Raw genomic sequence first — 18865 nt, 5'->3', positions numbered from 1 at the left:
CAGACTCATAGATACAGGAAACTGCTGGTCACCAGAAAGGGGAGGAGTTGGGTGGCAGGTGAAGGGTAGAGAGGGACTGAGAAGTACACTTATAAAATAAGTAAGTCCTGGGGATGTAATGTACAGCATAGGGAATATAGTAACATCGTAATAACTTCAATAAGTGACAAACGGTAACTTGACGTATCATGAGGATCACTTCATAATGTATAAAGACATTGAATCACTATGATATTCTCCTGAAACTAATAATTACATGTCATTGTATTTTGGGAAGATCCTATCATAAATTAACTGTTTAGAAATGACAAGGTCTTTAAGACCTAATAATTACATGTCATTGTATTTTGGAGAGATCCTATCATAAATTAACTGTTTAGAAATGACAAGGTCTTTAAGAACTAATGTCTTGACCAAGGCCACGTTCTGACTTCCCGTACTTGTGTGGCTCGGTTAGGACACAGGCTCAGTGTCAACTATTCAGGAAAAGATCTTTAGTGTGAGATACAGTTACAAGTCCTCTTCTAAGTTTTCTTCTTTTGATTCCACCATTGGTTCATGAGGTATCTAAATTCCAGGCAGTCTTTCTTCAAACAATACATATTGCCCACGTTAAGATGAATTGCCTTGCACTCCTCATATTTAAAAGGATGGAGTTTCTATTCTCCTTCTGAAGTGCCCAGCTAAGTATACTGGTTGATGTCTTTCTTTCTTCTCCCCTCCTTATCAATTAAAATTTATATCACTTCTCTCCCCAGACTGTCCTCTTATCAAAGAACACAGATTTTAAGAATATGTAACAGAAGTAAAATTTCCTAAAAAATACATTAGACACACATTTATTCATTGTCCATATACATGTTCATCCCTACCTCCTTCCTTTAACAAGGTGTTGTTTTTGTTTTTCAACCAGAATATTGCTTGAACTCCACAGGCAACTCGAGCTACAAGATACTCTAGTCATCAAATGTTTAAGTATTTAATTTGAACTAGATCTATCCAGAAAGTTTCATTAACATTAAATGGGTGGTTGGACGATTTCTTCCAACCCCATGCTTCTACAATTAGCTAATACTAGTAGTATTTGTATAGTGATTTGCCACTTGCAGATGCTTTTCACATATATCGTCATTAGGTAATCCTTAAAACAACCTGTGGAAATAGGTAAACTTAGTATCCCTAGCTCCTACCTGAGAAAACTGGAGCTTAGAAAGGCTGAGACATACAGCTAGTTTGTGATAGGGCCAAGAGCCAATCCAGGTCTGACTAAATCTCATGCCTTGTCTGCTACATGACTCTAACTCTCAAAACGAAAGACACAACTCAGAAGGCTGGTATTATATTTTACGGGCAGGCTTTAGCTTTCTCTATGGCATAAGAGATTTTTAAAAATAGATTTTTAAATCCCTAACTTTCTGGTTACCAAGCTATTTTCAAACTCATTCTGTTTTCACTCATATTTACACTGAAACGTACTTACCAAGGAGACAAGGCTGATAATACTTATATCAAAACTAACATTCTGGATGGCATATGCCAATGGCTTAGGGTCCATAGTGGGAAAGGTTAGTAACCAGGCAGAAACATACATGATTGGTGCAGACACAAACGTGCTAATTACCATCCCTGAGGTTATCTGCAAAAAAATGAAATCAAATTGAGAAAAGACTCATAGCCTCAATTAAACAATGACCCTAAATTTTAAATAGCCACAGTACATTCTAAAATAAAAGCAAGAGTCAATAAATAAAAAGACATTCTAAATTCCAGCATGTTCTCTAATACCATTCTCCCCCTTTCTGAGAGTTCTTAAAAGAAAGTTCCTTTGATTCCTCTCCCAATCCATGCTCAATTAATATTTGCACATAGCCAGAACTAGACATCCCAAGCTAATGGTTATCTTCTAGGTTCTCAAAAGTAAGCCATATTAATGATCTAACTAAACTGACGGCCACTGGAGGGTATTACGCTGAGTGAAGTAAGTCAGTCGGAGAAGGACAAACATTATATGTTCTCATTCATGTGGGGAATATAAATAATAGTGAAAGGGAATATAAGGGAAGGGAGAAGAAATGTGTGGGAAATATCAGAAAGGGAGACAGAACGTAAAGACTGCTAACTCTGGGAAACAAACTAGGGGTGGTAGAAGGGGAGGAGGGCGGGGGGTGGGAGTGAATGGGTGACGGGCACTGGGGGTTATTCTGTATGTTGGTAAATTGAACACCAATAAAAAATAAATTTTAAAAAAAACTGATGGCCAGTTTCCTTCCACACTATTTCATAAAATATAAAGCAATAAAATCAATTTGAAAAAAATTACCACATAAATATTTTACAGATTAAATAATGGAACTATCCTTTGTTAAACAATTTAGAACAAATGAAGTTCCTTCATGTTATATTTCAAAAACATTTAATGGTATAGATAACATGTACAATATGCTTAGACACAGCTAATAATATAGTGTTAATTGATTATAGCTATTTACTGCAATTGATTATGTAGTGTTCTGCATCTGGTGAATTATCAGTGAATGAATCAGATTATTTTTACCCAAAACTTCAAAAGTTATCATTCTTTATAAATAAATCTTTAAGCTTTAGCGTAACAATAAAATCCTTAAACAAAAAAAGACTAACAAAAAAAGTTATGGCTAAAAAAAGACCCCAGATTAAATAACTCTATTATTACCTGATGTTACATGATGCCTCCTTATTTACAATGAAGTAGCTTTCACTTATCAAATTCTCATTAAAGAATGCTGATCTCTGTGTTTTAAAAATTCATTTTTTCTACTAACTGTACAATCAAACTTAGAAAGTAGTAATATACATACAATCTCTACTTCCATGTTGAACTGTGTTGCAAAGATAGCCACTCCTGGTGCTACAGGAAAGACACCATACAAAAATGCATAATTTGATAAACTTGTATGGTTCACTACACTGTCGCCCTTGTCCAAGAGTTCCACCATTTCTCTGCACAGAAGTGGCAGCACCAGGCTGAAAAAAACAAGTAACGTGTCATTCACTTGATATTAAAGCACAGTGGTCCCCAAGGGGGAGACTGTTCTAGTGAACCTGGCATTAGGTTATATTCCTCTTTTCCCCAGAAGGTATATCTATTTGCATGCACGGAGTCTCTGCATGCCTACTTGCGAACATTTTGAAAGAATCAAGAATTCAACTAAAGTCATTTAGATGTAACAATATTCTAAGAAATACTTTCAACATCAAGGATTAGGAGGAAACAAACTCAGCTTTGGTTCTACAAATAATTTTCTTAAAAAATTTTTTAGAAGTTTTAACTGTAACTGCTATTTTTGTTTCCTCTACTAGAAAATTGAAATGTTAAAAGAAAAAGACTGATAATCTGAGTAAACTTTTTTCAAGAAAATTACTAAACTTCTTTTTGGAAAGAACCCTGATCTTTATTTTGATTTGGGGTTTAAATTGTTCAGGTATTGATAACAATGTGGCTCCATTAGATTCTGAAAGCCACGAGAAAAATCGACATCTTACAATTACCTCTTCATCACTATAAAGACAAAAAGAAGTAACTGAAACAACCAAGATAGAGCAGAAAAGTAGTGAAATCCAGACCTGGTGAAGAGTCAATTATTAAACAAATCTTTCAGGATTCCATAGAAAGAGAATAAAAGGGAAGCTGAGCTAATGAAGCTTTCCTTTAAGAAGAATGAGGCCAGGGTTGATAACATTGTCATAGCAGCACCTAGAGATATGCTCTAGTATGAAATACGAAACTGCTCTTATATGTATTTTTAGTTAAGGAAAAAGATTAAAAATATCTAATAGGGATCAAAGATCCAGAAAAAAAACATTTTTTAAGACAAAAAAATTTTTAAAATGAGAATATTTCAGTTGAAGTTGACAACACTATTAACATTAGAATCATGTTCATTACTGAGGCAATTCTAATTAATACTTTGTTTCCAGGGCACTTGGGTGGCTCAGGGGTTGAGTGCCTTCGGCTCAGATTGTGATCCTGGGGTCCTGGGATTGAGTCCTACATGCCTATGTCTCTGTCTCTCTCTGTGTCTCTCATAAATAAATACATAAAAATCTTAAAAAAAAAAAACTTTGTTTCCAAGGAGCATAACACCACATTATAAAAAATTTTCAAAAGTTATATTCATTTTTGTTATTTTGAAAATATAGATACTATTTCATATTGCACTGCTTTCATGAATTTAACTGTCTATACAAGAGCTAATTCTGATATTTAAGTATGCCCCAAGTTCCTTGGGGTAGTGTCGCAGTAAAATTATGTCACCTGCACCATGAAGTGTAGTTCTATGGCTAATGAGCTAAATAAGCTAAGGAACTGTTAACTAAGGAGCTGATAAAAACTTCATTTGATAGGCTATGATCAGATAGTAATAATCATTTGTACGGACTTCCCTATTTAGAAAGTTCAATTACCCACAAAATTATAGAATATTTCTCCAAAATGCATGAAAAAAAAGCTTATATTCAAAATTATTGTTTTCATCATTACTAATAGGGTTTTAAAAGATTTGGAAGATTCAGAAATCCTGTAAAATTGCATTTATTTATTTATTTATTTATTTATTTATTTATTTATTTATTTAAGATTTTATTTATTTATGCATGAGAGACATAGAGAGAGAGGCAGAGGCACAGGCAGAGGGAGAAGCAGGCTCCATGCAGGGAGCCTGATGTGGGACTGGATCCCAGATCTCCAGGATCACGCCCTGGGCTGAAGGTGGCACTAAACCACTGAGCCACCCGGGCTGTCCTAAAATTGCCTTTAAATATATGATCAAACTGGGATATTAGGAGATACTAAGTAAAACTATATAAAAGTTAAGGGGAAGCCAACAGTCTTTATCTTCTGGCAATAAAATGGAAAGAATAGCCTATACAGAATAAGGCAATAACTTTCCACAATATACCAACATCATTTTCCTTTAAATCACAACTACTCAGGAGGGAGTATTACTACCAGAGTATTTAAATGAGAAAATAGTTGCAGACACATCTAATGAACTGGCTAAATAAGGCTTTCCCAAAATACAGCTCCCAAGTTAAATAAATTAAACTTACAGTTTAGCTGTGATGAGAAGAATTAGCACAACAAATGCTGACTTCTTCAGTTTCTTGATTTTTCCCACCATTGTAAGACCAAGATAAAATAGAGCTGATCCCGAAAAAGAATTTGCAAGTCCATCAAGAAAATTTTCCATATATACGGGCACCTTTTGATCAAGAATAAAATTGAAGGCAATACCAATGAAAACCATAAATACTATTGGGTTCTGTAATACACGCAGAAGTCCAAGTCCCACAATTTTCACTTTGTTTTGAGACGCATTTTGAGTGTCTTTCCACTTCTGGATTTCACAGAAGATAAACCCTATAGGGTTTAACATCATAAGAGATATTGGTGCCACCAAGTAAATGTACTGGAGATATTCTGGGTATGTAGTTTGATATAAAGCTTCAACTGCAAAACATGAATTAAAAGTGTTTTAAAAATGATCACCACAGAAATGCATTAATAAATTACATAATGTTTTCTATGCTTAATTATAACATATTTTAAATTAATATAAATAGTGCACAATGACCTCATTAGCCTACTTTGGAAAAGTAAATTTTAGAAATAAAGGTGAAAAGGAAGAAAAGCACACTATATTAAATGGTATTTAGCTTATAAAATAATAATCAACTTAAAATATTATTGTTAGTGGGGATCCCTGGGTGGCTCAGTCAGTTAAGCACCTGACTTATGCTCAGGTCATGATCTCAGGGTCCTGGGGGATTGAGCCCTCAGTTGGGCTCCCTGCTCAGCGGGGATCCTGCTTCTCCCTCTGCCCCTCCCCCTTCCTCCCTCTCCCTCTTTCTCTCAAATAAATAAATAAATAAATAAATAAATAAAATCTTTAAAAAAAATCACTGTTAGTGAAACCCACTAATTTTTAATATGTAGAGGCTAAGACTAGTCTCAGTAAAGGGGCAGAATTCTTAAAAGAAACAATTCCAAGTACAAATCTAGTAAGAAATTATACAAGTAGTAATAGCAACAAGGTGGTTTGGTTCCCTTGAGAGAGGTTGCACTGGAGTAGGGAACCAAAACCAGACTACAAAGGTTAGAGAAGGGAGTAGCACTGGAGGCATAGAGTCCAAGCTCTAATGGAAAAGAAATGAAGATGGGAGGTGGCTCTCAGATAAAAAGCAGAGGAGTCAGGGACTGGAGTCCCTCCAAAATCCAAAGATGACAAGTAGTTGGAAGGTCAGGAGTTCAAAGTCAGATAGTTGACCTACTGAATTTAATTTTTCCTAGATGCTGAGGTCCAGGATGTGCTGTAGGAGTTGGTGGCTGAAAGGGAGCAGAGGAAAACATCACTGGAGATGGAGAAGTCAGGGAACTGAGAAAGGGGAGGATTTAACGGGTAGTTCCCATTGATGCTAAATTCAAACAAGATAATGGCAAAACTTGGAAGTCGAGATGACAATGAGCCATATATTAAAATCTTCACTAAATGAGGAAGAATGATCAGAATGAGGTCAGTGATGACAGCAAGGAGGATGAACAGTCTAGGTAGGCAGTACGTACCCCGAAGAAGCAGTTCCTACAAAAGAGCAGAGAATAATGGCCTAGCAGAGGTACTAGATGGCTATGAGGATGCCGGCTCCACCTATCACCTATTGTACTATTGCTCACGTGGGATGCAGGTGAAGAGAAAATAAACAGCCTCCATTTGAGAGAAACAAGGAATGAATGCCTTAGGAAGACCTGTGAGGATGCTGAAGAATTAGGAATGAAAAGGTGGGTCTAAGGAATATTCGGGAAGGGAATAGAGTCATGTCAATGCATATTTAACTAACACAAACTCAACTATACACTCTTAGGAAAACAAAAGATTTATTTTCTCCCCCATCAGGCATGTTCCCAAATGCAAACTAATTATTTCACCTGTTCATTGAAGAAAAACGCTAGAGAAAAACAAATCTGGCTGCTAGACTTATGAGAAATGGTACAAAATGCACAAAGTATGTGCGTTGCATTTTGTGGGTGATTTAAGGGATTTTCAAGGATTTGACTATACATGATGACTTTAGAACCTAACCAGTGCATAAAATGAGTCTCCTAAAAAAAATTAAAATAAAAATAATAAAATAAAATAAAATAAAATAAAATAAAATAAAATAAAATAAAATAAAAGAGTCTCCTTGGAAGGGGGCAGGTAGGTTGGATCAGCCTTTTAGCTGTTTGTTGATGGACATGAGAGTTGGTGGCCTGGTCTTGGGTTGATCAGAGCAACCTAGAGCCTTAGAGTAACCAACCTGGTCTTTAGGCACATTTTTTGGCAACGAGGTGTGAAATTCAACCTAATACATATAAAGGATGATTCATAGATGATTGAAGGTTGAGAAAGAAAGATTAAAAACAACAAAAACAGCCACAATCATTCGCAAAGACAGAAGCGATCGTGTGAAAAAATGTAAAAGATTAGATTTCTCAATTTACATTAAGATAAAGTTCCACAGGTAGGAAAATATATTAGTTTACTTACTCAGGATACATAAGTTCAGTTAATGTCATGCACATGTCCTGTTAAAGTTATGTAACAAGATTATATAACCTTTAGAAATTTACCTGGCTCTCATTAGCTAAAACCTACTTTTGTGTAGGATTCGATTCCCCTTTTTTTTTCTCAGCTAAGCACATACAGAGGTCTATAATATCCCCGAAATGAAGCAGTGGCTAAACAAAACCTATTTGATTACATAAAATTTCACGAATTCTTTCCACTGATTTCCAAATTAGATATCCGAGCTGTATATCTCCTACTGGTTTTCTTTCATGTTTCATTAAGGTTTCATCTTTTAAAGTACAAAAAAGCATCATTTTTTTTTTTTGGTAACTATTTCTAGACAGCTCCCCTCCTTCTGATCAGACATTCCATCTCTAAGAGCAAGCCTTCCATACCTGCCCACCACTCAATTTTTAAAATAGCAAATTTTTGGAAAAGCCTTGTGTTTTCAATCTGAGTACAGATACTTTCCCAAGTGGCCAAAATTAAATGCATAAGGTGTTTCCTTTAACAACTTTCAGCACACAAAGTCCCTTAAGTCAATGCCTTTTTCCAGAAATTTACTTTCCCGGCACTCTTAATACTTAATCACCATCTGATAATGGACTTTAGATTGTTTTAAAAGCTCAATGCAAATTTGAGCAGCAGTCTTTTATGATCTATGTTGAACCAATCACCAACTATTGTCTTCTTTCAGGATCTTTTGTATTTTCTCTTGAACCACTAGTCAGAAATCTCAAAATTGGATTAATTGTGTTTGCCAATTTATATTCTTTTGGTTTTTCTTGACCACTCCCTGGATCCATTCTATTCGCTGCTGACAATATCATCTAAATTTTAACTTTCCAAACTTAGGATTTTCCCACAGTTCTCACCTCCCACAAGAACAGCAATAAAGCCTTTCTTTTGACATTCACAGTCCAGTCTCCACAAGTGGTCCTTTACTTACTCAGTTCATCTCTCACTATTCCTTAAGGCAAAGCCTCCACCAGCCAAAGATGGCAGTTATGCCGGACTAACACCAGGTTCGTAACCACCCGTTCTACGTGCTGATCATCATTCCCCAACTTCTTGAAGTCTCTCCTCTCTTACTTAAATCTTGCCTACAGTTTAAGGCCTGTGTCAGGTACCAATGCCTCCACCAAGTCTTCAATCTATATCATGGATCTCCTCTCTTCTGGATGGCTCTGGCACCTTGTGTCCTACTAGTGCCACCTCATCACAATGTCCCTTGAAGGCATCTCTTCAGAACTCCCACCCAGTCCCTCGCGCAGGGCTGAGCAAATCTGAAAATACTCCCTGAATGGAATTATCACATCAACGAATGTCAAAGTTTTCAAAGTAAAAATGTATTTTGTAACACACAGCAATTTATATCTAATTGTTCTCTCTTAGACTTGTTTCTTTTTATATCCGATTTTTTTCTTTTTTCATATTCTGAATACTTATGAAGCAGGTTAGTTACTATTAGGGTATTTTGAGTCAGTTGAATAAGTATATGAAGGTAAAAAAGGTCCAATCTAGTGGGAGAGCAAAAATTGGGAATTAATAAATACTTGTTAAATCACTAGAACAGGGTTCAGTGTGGAGATTTCAGTACACTTCTGCCATTCGTTTGCATAATTAAAGTTACATATTTATCTATGAATTGGCAGTGCTTTTATCACCAATCAAAAGATGATTTTTCAAATATGAAAACCACATATGAAAACCAGTGACCTATACTAACAAATTAGATTTATAATGATTATATCAACTATTAAGTTCTAATTAATTAACACTTACAAATAAAGCTCTTGGTGGGGGGGAGGAGGAGAGAATCCCACTATGAGAAACTAAGAGACAAAATTAACCACCCACTGCGGCTCCTATTTTGATTCCTGCCGGGCTTCAATCCCTAGCAAATAACACAAAGACCCAGACAAGATCATCCTATTATTTAATGGCATATAGTTAAATGCTTCATTTCCTTTCTGTTTACAGCTCAAGCACTAGAGCATAATTATGATTAGTCGAGGCACTTATGCTATCAGCATTGTTTGAAGAATAAATTATAGGACTTAACTATGCCTTATTAGTATCTTTTGATGACAGAGGTAGGGAACCATTCTGACTTGCTGAAATCAACATTTCACCGTGGTAGATTCTTGGTTTCTTCTCGAACTCGTATTTCTTAAAGTACCTTTGAAAAGAATTGTTCTAAAAAACAGCGAGCTTCTCTCTTACTCTGTTAAATGCACTGCAGCCTTCTTCCACTTGAATATAGATACACCATTTTAATATAATATTACAGGCTGTTATAACTGTCAGAATATAGAGAAAAAGGAAACTTGAATGTCCTTTTTCTTTATCATTAACTTATCTGCCTTCTCCCGAGTCACCTGTAAATTGGACTGATTCTGTGGAACAAAAGCAGTCTTAAAAAGGACATTTCTCATAAGCTATGATGCTTATCTGTTAACAAGAGAGTGGGAATTCCTGGGAGACATCACGTAACAAACAGAAAGAACGGGTCTTCTCTCTAGAGACACAGTCTTCTCTGTTCATCCTGAAAAGCCCCAGAAGGCAGATGGGCATGGGCAGCAATAATAAATAAGCTCACTGGAGCAGATACACAGCCCTACAGTTCTGTACCACACCTTCCAATCTGCAGATATATAAGTAAGCACTTTTGTGTATACTGTTGGTTTCTGGTAAGGTTATTGTCTGCAACCTAATGTTACAAGAGCTCTTATATTATTTGTGACTTAAAAACAAAAAATGACTACTCAAAATTTAGAAGGATAATCATCAGGGAAATTGGACTAGCACACTGCTGGGAACATGATTATTGCCAGATTCAGTGATCCAAGGTGGGACATAAGAAAAACAGTAATGAAAACGGCTGACTACATTTTGATTTGGAGATGCTGCTTTAACATGAAAATGCATAAGCTCATCTAATACATCTTTTTCCACTGCTATTCATTTTATGGAATACCTTTAGAATAATCTAAAGATAAAAAAATGTTTGATTCCCTCTGATATTTATGAGTTACAGGCTAGTTAGGTCTTCCGAAGATTAAATGGGCATGTTATATAACTGTGTGGCATAAGAGAATGCCTAGGATTTAGAACCAAAAGACCTAGGTTTGGATCTCAGTCACATTAGCTGTGTGACCTGGGATATAACAATTAAATTCTCTGAAGGCCTGTGTCCTTATTTGAAAATGAGGATTAAAAGTATCTGCCCTACCTAAGTATATAAGAAAATACTCTATAAAGTATTAAGTTACAAATGTTAGTTGTTTAGTTATGTACTTACTAATCTACGAGAACCTGAAACTATATACTTATAGTTCATGACTAAATTAAGATAATGTAATATTTGTTAAATACTTAACACTATGATACCGAGCCACTTATAAGGTCTTTATGTCATAAATACCTTGACAAATCTACATTATTAATGCTCCTGAGGAGATGGACTTATTTTATTTCCAAAGTCTTTATTTAAATGCTTGGTTCATCCTTAATTTTAAAATTCAATAACCTTAAAGGAACACCTTTATAGTTACTATTTATAGCTCACTCATCTAAGAGCCCAGTTTCTCTTCTCTCATAAACTTCCTGCTTTACTCCTAGCATTTAATTTCTATAATTTAGCTCTATTTCTGGTTAGTGAGATGGAGGAAGGGCAAAGGAGGAGAAAAGGGAAATAATTAACAGTTTGGGTGAGGAGAAAGTTTTAAAACTACTGAATAAGGAATCTGGGAGTTAATGGTGGTTTTCAGCTGTCCATTTCAATAAATTTCTTTCAGTCTCTGCTCAGAAGATATATCAGAGAGGTCTTTACTGACCCTTATGTCAGATAGTACCTCGTCATTCCTAGCCCTCTATGCTACTTTATTTTTATGACTCTTGTCATTACCTGATTTATTTTAATTTTTCTTTTATTTTCACATTAAGATGTAAGTTCAAAATGTTTGAGAACTTTGTTGACTGGTATATTCCCATCTGTTAGCACAATCGTTAATATGTAACAGGTCCCTATGAATGCGTGAATGAATGAATGACTACATCCATAATATTCAAGTCCTCATATCATGACACGTGGTCAAAGTACAACATAAACTTTAATTTAAATATAAAAATATATTGGGGGAAAAATATTGGGGATCCCTGGGTGGCTCAGCAGTTTAGCGCCTGCCTTTGGCCCAGGGCACGATCCTGGAGTCCCGGGATCGAGTCCCGCATCGGGCTCCCGGCATGGAGCCTGCTTCTCCCTCCTCCTGTGTCTCTGCCTCTCTCTCTCTCTCTCTCCGTGTATCATAAATAAATAAATAAATCTTTAAAAAAAATAAATATAAAAATATAAAAAGTAGCTACTAGGTAGATATGTTCTTAGTGATAGAGTGTTTTGGAAAAAAAGAATACATTCACGATATCTCACCATCCCAAAGGTTTCATCAGGAAAACACACATAGAAACATAAAATTAGGCTGCCTAAAGAGTTGGAAAGGCTAGGAAGGAATTGTTGAAAAGGTGCAAAGCTCTCACCATTTTTGTTCTTATACAAGAAATTAACTTCAATGGAAATACACGGACATTTTAAATAATAAACTCAACAACAAGATTTAATGTAAAGCAATATATATTCTGGATGGCAAGAAAAATGATGGAGGGGAGAAAAGTCTCGTAAATTTGCACTGCTAACATTTAATAACTATTTTTATACAGACATGTGTCTATCTTTCTAGTATAATTTAAATCAGACTCTAATCCCTTCTGGAACCTAAACTTCTTTCATGTGGTTGCTGAGAAGAAAAAGAATGTATTAGAAGGATGATTTATAGAGTTTATTTAGGTATGACTCTTTATTTTAGATCAACATCTGAAAGAGCTTCAAACTCTTGAGTTTGAGGAAAAAATAGAATTCACCCTAATGTAAGAAATATTTAAGAAAAAATATAAGAGATCTTTTTATTTGAATTTTTTTTAAGATTTAGTCCCTTTTGGGGGTAGGCATTGTGGGGTGGTACAAAGTACAGAGATTTGGAATGAGGCTTTGTGACTTTTGTTTTTTTTTAAAGTAAACTCTACCTCTAACATGGCGCTCAAATTCACAGGCCCCAAGGTCAAGTCACATGCTCTACCAACTGAGCCAGTCAGGTGCCCCAAGAGATTTTTCTTTTTTTTAGATATAAGTAAATATCTGTCACTAAAAAATGCTTAGACAAATTAAAGGATTATATTTTGCTACTTCCTAAAACACTTGAATTTTTTTAAAAACTTGAAAAAAAAATAACTTACCTATAGGATATCCCAATGCAAAGTCATTACTTTGTGTAGCAAAAATAGGGAATAGTCCAGCTTTGCTAAATCGACTGTCTGGACTGGCAACCAATAAGGTTAATACACATACAATGAAAAATACAGAAGCTTTGGCAATCAAAATGCTATATAGGAAAGACCAATCCACATTGGAAAAATTAAGTACAACCATATTTTTGAATAATAAAGCTGGAAGTGCAAATCTGGAGACAAAATTTCCTAGTCCTTTGGCCTGTGTTGATGTTATGACATTGGCTCTTCCTGCTATGTAGCCACAAAGGACTATGCCAAAACATTCTAGTAAGGCTGGAAAAAGCCTTGTTATTGACATTGAAGGTGGGTCATTAGTGGAATTAAATCTATGCATTGCTGTTGAGGACAAAGTCTTGGTGATATTGACTGCAATGGTTAGGTTCTCTGCAGGTAAATCAGAAAAAGAATCCATTTTCTTTCACCCTCCAACTCCAACCAGATCTCTGGAAAGAAAGGAAAAGATTCAGTCAACCAATTCAGACAAACAATAATGAGAAGAATTCTAGTTGAAAGTATATACTGGTAAGCCCAGACATATCAAATAGCCAAAGAAATACACGTATTTTCTTTCAACAACCACCAGAGAAAAATACAATGGAAAAAAAAAAAGTGAGTGTTTGGTAATAATAACCTCTTTACTCTCAAAGGTGGGTCAAAATATTTATGTTGCTGTCCTATTTTCAGTATCAAACATGAATAAAATAAGATCCACAAATACGACAGTTGCAGTGATACCCCATGGCTCTCTCCATGATCCACACTTGAGCTCCACCTTGTGGGTAAGAGCATGGCACCCAGAGAGCTTCTCCTGAATGTCTACCTGCATCCAAATTCTCTGGAAATTTCAATTATCAAGACTACCTTAGGATAGGAGAGTTCTGTCTCTCTGGTCATACCTGAATATAGGACAGGAAGAAGAATATAGAAGAGTATCACAGAGTAACTTTATTCAGTAACTTTCCTCATCTGTGAAATGGCAATAATAGTACCTATCTCATTGGGACTTGAGGTTATTCAAGTCCTTATAATCACATCTGGCACAAAGTAATCACTTAAAAAAAGTTAAATACAACGTTTGGTAGCCCATTAAAAGAGAACTTTAAAAAAGTGATGGCATCCCACCAGGGTACCCTTAGCTCCTTTTATAGCGGTCTTATATATTTGGCTTCTTGAATGTCCCATAGTCCCTTTGTGTCACTGGGACTTTGTACATGCAGTTCAGTATAAAATAGTCTCTTCTCTCCTTGCCACTGTCTATATAATAATACCTGTTCACCCTCTAAATCATATAGTTCAGGAATTGCTTTACCACATGAGGCTTCACTAATCCCATAGCTAGGGCTTTCTCAAGTAGAATCATGTTCCTTACCTGCAGGCTACTTTTCTTACTTTGTAATTATACCATGCATGAGAGTGACTATTTAATTTATGTCCATCTATCTTTTCATTAGACTTTAAGTGCCACAGAAGTACGGACTCTGCATATTTTTGCTCACTATTGTAGCCCTAACACCTATCACAGTGCCTGGTACACAGGAGACACAAACATATATGTTAGAGTGTGTGGGTATATATATATATATACCTATATATAAAATATATATAATTTTGGGCAGCCTGGTGGCTCAACGGTTTAATGCCGCCTTCAGCTCAGGGCCTGATCCTGGAAACCCGGGATCAAGTCCCATGGTGGGCTCCCTGCATGGAGCCTGCTTCTCCCTCTGCCTGTGTCTCTGCCTCTCTCTCTCTATGTCTCTCATGAATAAATAAAAAAATATTAAAAAATAGATATATATATTTTTGATGAATGATTAAAATATTAATCTGCTTTTAAATCTCTCACCTTTTAGTGGACCAATGTCCTCTTTTAGGAACTTTCTAGTTCATGGACAGAAATCTTTTTCCTGAATAATAAAGCATCATAAGCTTTCACTATAGCAACAGACTCAGGACCACAAGATGTGTTCTAAAGTGTTCTAAAGCTGTTCATAAAATGTTAAAGAACACAAAATGTGTTGTAAAATGCTTTAACGATGTTCAGAAAATGCTAAAGCAGGAAAAAAATTTTATGTTAGCATTACAATACTTATCAGACTCCCTTCTTGCTGCCAGGGTCACAATGAATATGAGGTTTGGGCAACTTCACAACTAATCAGCCTTAATTAGTAACTTGAAATTAATATGGTGACAATTGTCAATTTCTAAGTGATTATTCTGGGTTAACCGTCTAAAGTGGCCTTATATAATGTAGAAAGTAAAAACACTCATGATTCCTGAAATTTACAATGCCAACGGGTAAGTTTTCAAACACCCACAGGACATAAAAAAGACTCAGGTAGCAGGCCAGAGACCAACCAGCAACAACTGATACATGGGGTGTGGACAAGATAATTTTCTCTGTGCTACCCTCGTATAAACTGAACCATTTAAAACCTTACAATTAATCTGGATCAGCACAAGTATTTTTCTACCAGGATTAGATAGGAGTGGTTAATATACATAAACCTACAATAATCACATACTTGAAGTTTACCAAATAAGCATCAAATTATATCCTGGGGAAGCTAATGGTTGGGACAGGTACCATTAGTTGAAGTAAGAAGCTGGTAAACAAAGGTGTTAAACATTTGGAGCCCAAAAAGGTGTGGACTTGAAAAGGCAAGTTAAAAAATAAGGTGATGAACTTTTGCAGTCTTACATTATTTTTTAAAGTTCCCTATATTTCTTCGCCTGGAATATTAGTAACTCATACTGTTCACTACCCCTTATTTGTAATAATTGATATGTAGTATTGTATGTAGTACAAATCAATTATTACAATAATTTTTTAACCAAGTTTTAACTAACATAGCAGTTGTTCAGGGCACGTGGATGGCTCAGTGGTTGAGTGTCTGTCTGCCTTTGGCTCAGGTTGTGATCCGGGGGTCCTAGGATCAAGTCCCGCATCGGTTCCTCTCAGGAAGCCTGCTGCTCCCTCTGCCTACGTCTCTGCCTCACTCCTCTCTCTCTGTGTCTCTCATGAATAAATAAATAAAATCTTAAAAAAAAATAGCAATTGTTCATTTCAAAGCGTCAATAGACCTGAACCCAATTTGGGGCCCTATCACTTATCAACTCTTTGGGCAAATTAAATATCCTCTCTGAAACTTAGCTTCTTCAACCTTAGGAGTGTGGTCATAATGAGACTGGTAACACATTAAATATAATTCAATGCCTTATGCCCACTCTTCAAACTTGGCATTAAAGATCCTCCAAGAAAATAAGAGAAATGGGAAGGGTCATAGATTAACAGCTTCTCTTTTATACGGAACAACTAAAAGGAATTCAATTTAATCCAGTCTGAACTTAAAACAGTTTTTAGCAGGGAAGGGAGAGTTCTTCATTTTTATCAAGGTGATGGTCAAATAGTTGTAGGACTGCCCAGGATTAACTTTAAGTTAGTTAAAAATTAAAGAGAAAAACTTTGAAAAGTAACCTGTCCCATCCCCGAAATATTCTTTTAATGTTCCTCAACAGTATAAAAGCAATACTTGTCAATAGAGGGAATGTCGAAACAACCAAAATAGCACTTACAAAGGTTTCTCATCTCTCTCTTTTCTTTCTTTTTTTTTTTTTTTTTGCCCCCAATAGGGAAGAGTATAAGCTTTTTAAAGCATTCTGTGAACATGAACAGGAACCACAAGCAATGGAAGTTTTTAAAAAATTGTATCCAGTCTTTTCATCTCGTTAAAAACAAGAGTTGCTAATGGCACAAGTTGACCTGTCCCGATAAAAAAGACTGCTCGGTGGCCGCTTAGTGGGATGAGGAGGAGAGAAATGCTATATACAAAGGGCTGCCAGCCACTGACAGTTGGTGGCGATAACACGAAGGAAACCGTAAACACTACCCCCTGTTAAGTGAAAATGGGGAAGAGGGTTCTGATTTATTGCAGAGAAAGCTTTAAACTCTTAGCCTGTCTGTCCTCAAACAGCCAATATCCATTATCCTGCGGGGGAACAAACCTAACACAGCCTGGTATTATTACAGCATCTTGCACATCAGCAGTCACACCACCCGCCCACTCCCACCTACCTGCAGAGGACCAAATGTCCTCCCTAGAGACCTCGGGTGGGAGCCAAGCACGGCCTCTTCCCGCGTCGGCAGGGGCAGACTTTGGCCCCCCAAGATAAGGATGCGGAGCGTCCTTAACCAAACAGCCTGCCCCGAGACCGGCTGCCACCCAGGGCCCGGGCAGCCAGCGGTGGCAGCGGAAAGGCCGCCTGGGGTCTGCGCCTGGGATAGAAAGTTGGTCTCTCAGCTCCCCCGGGGCGTGGAGGTCACAACGTCACGGTACCTGACATGCTCCAAAAAGGGGCAAGGGAGAAAATCTGGTGCAGCGCTCCAGGTACCGGGCAGGAGCTCCCAGGAGGGCAGATACTGAGGCCGCCCCCTCGGGATAAAAGGCAGAGTCCGAGAATGACACGCGTGGCTGTGCAAGGAGGCGCTCCTCGAACTGGGCTCCGCGCTTGTCGCTGGAGGGGACAAGCGGTCCCTTCCCCTAGGCTAAGTCTTCTTGGGTGGCTCCCGGGGTCCTAACAGCGGGTAGGCTCCGGCCGCGGGCTGCACGCCGGGGTGCTAAGGGCGGGGCACTGCCCCCCCACCCCGGCCCAGGCCCGCGGGGCGAGGATGGGGGCATCCAGGGTACGCCAGGCCGAGCGGGGCGGGGCGGGGCGGGGGCGCCCCCGGGGCCCCATCTCACCTGCTACGTCTGCAGCCCCGAGGCCGCAAGAAGGGAGTCGATGCTCGTGATGGGCCGAGCAGGGAGGAAATCACCGTCATCTCCCACCCCAGCTCTCTCCTCCGAGAGCTGCGGGCTGCTGGCGGCCGGCTACAGCAGCTCTGTCACGTTCCGAGAAAGCGAGGTGCAGGAGCGCGGGGACCGGGTCAGCTCCTCCCCGCGCCCGCCGCGCGGCCCCGCCCCGCCCTAGGCCCCGCCCCTCCACCAGGCCCCGCCCCTCCATCGGGCCCCGCCCCCGCCCCAGGCCGCAAGCCGCGCCGCCAGGGCACCTCCGAGCCTCGCAGCGCGGGTCCCGCCTCCAGGCCCCGCCCCCGCCACGAGGCCCCGCCCCTGCCGCGGGGCTCGGAGCCGCAGGGTCCCCGGTCCCGCCCTGAGGCTCCGCCCCCGGCAGCCGGGATGTGGCGGGGGCGGGAGGAGGGGAGGGGCTCGGGGGTGTGGGGGGGAACACAGATCCCCGGCTCCGCCCCCGCGCCGCCACCTCCCAGCGCTCGCCGCCGACACTTCCGGCCGCCGGCGCTCCCAACATGGCGGCTGCCGCGGGGACCCTGCTAGGCTCGTCTTCCTCGCCGTAAATTCAGACGGAATTGGAAGCCTCTGGTTTTTTTTCAGCCTGACGCCCAGCGTCTTGTGATCCGCTAGTTCATACGTCGGTGTGACTAGTCATTTTATAGCAAAGAGTTTAAAAATCAGATCCGGGTCAGAATCCTGCTTTCCCCGTTCGCCGAGGCCTGTGTGTGCCCTTGACCTTCCCAAGTCGGGGCCTGGGCTGGATCTGGATAGAACGTGCGCCCACATGGAGAGGGACACCTGCGGCCCCGCTGTGGGGGAGACCACGTGTCCATCCCCCGGGTGCTGGGAAGAAACCCCTTCGGTGGCTGGGAAACTTGCTGAGCTTGCAATGAAGGCGTCGCGCGTGCAGAGCTCCATTTTGAAACTCGAAGAAACCCTGTATTTGTATTAATCTTTTGGAGTCAACATTCTCTTCAAGTCTAAGATGTTTAGGATATTCCGGGGCAGTCCCGGTGGCTCAAGGTTGAGCGCCTGCCTTCAGCCCCAGGGCGTGACCCTGGAGACCCGGGGTCAAGTCCCGCCTGGGCCTCCCTGCGTGGAGCCTGCTTCTCCCTCTGCCTGTGTCTCTGCCTCTCTCTGTGTGTGTCT

At 39.0% G+C, this 18865-nt stretch overlaps 1 protein-coding gene across 3 annotated transcripts in view; it reads right to left on the bottom strand.

Moving 5' to 3' along the window:
* GPR155 (G protein-coupled receptor 155) overlaps nt 1-17920 on the bottom strand; it is a 43523-nt gene extending 25603 nt beyond the window's left edge. For 2 of the 3 annotated variants that reach the window (XM_072810984.1, XM_072810982.1), the window contains exons 1-5: nt 17669-17920; nt 12876-13372; nt 5089-5488; nt 2838-3003; nt 1481-1636 (exon numbers count right to left, since the gene is read on the bottom strand). In XM_072810984.1, the coding sequence (XP_072667085.1) occupies nt 1481-1636; nt 2838-3003; nt 5089-5488; nt 12876-13341 (1188 nt within the window). In that variant the 5' untranslated portion in view covers nt 13342-13372; nt 17669-17920. Of the gene's footprint in view, nt 1-1480; nt 1637-2837; nt 3004-5088; nt 5489-12875; nt 13373-17001; nt 17244-17668 lie in introns of those variants that run through there. The other variant, XM_072810983.1, reaches the window with a different exon arrangement.
* Nucleotides 17921-18865: the final 945 nt, after the last annotated feature.

This window comes from Canis lupus, chromosome 34, assembly GCF_048164855.1.
Source record: "Canis lupus baileyi chromosome 34, mCanLup2.hap1, whole genome shotgun sequence".
Taxonomy (NCBI): Eukaryota; Metazoa; Chordata; class Mammalia; order Carnivora; family Canidae; genus Canis; species Canis lupus.
This window is presented reverse-complemented; position numbering and strand designations above follow the sequence as displayed.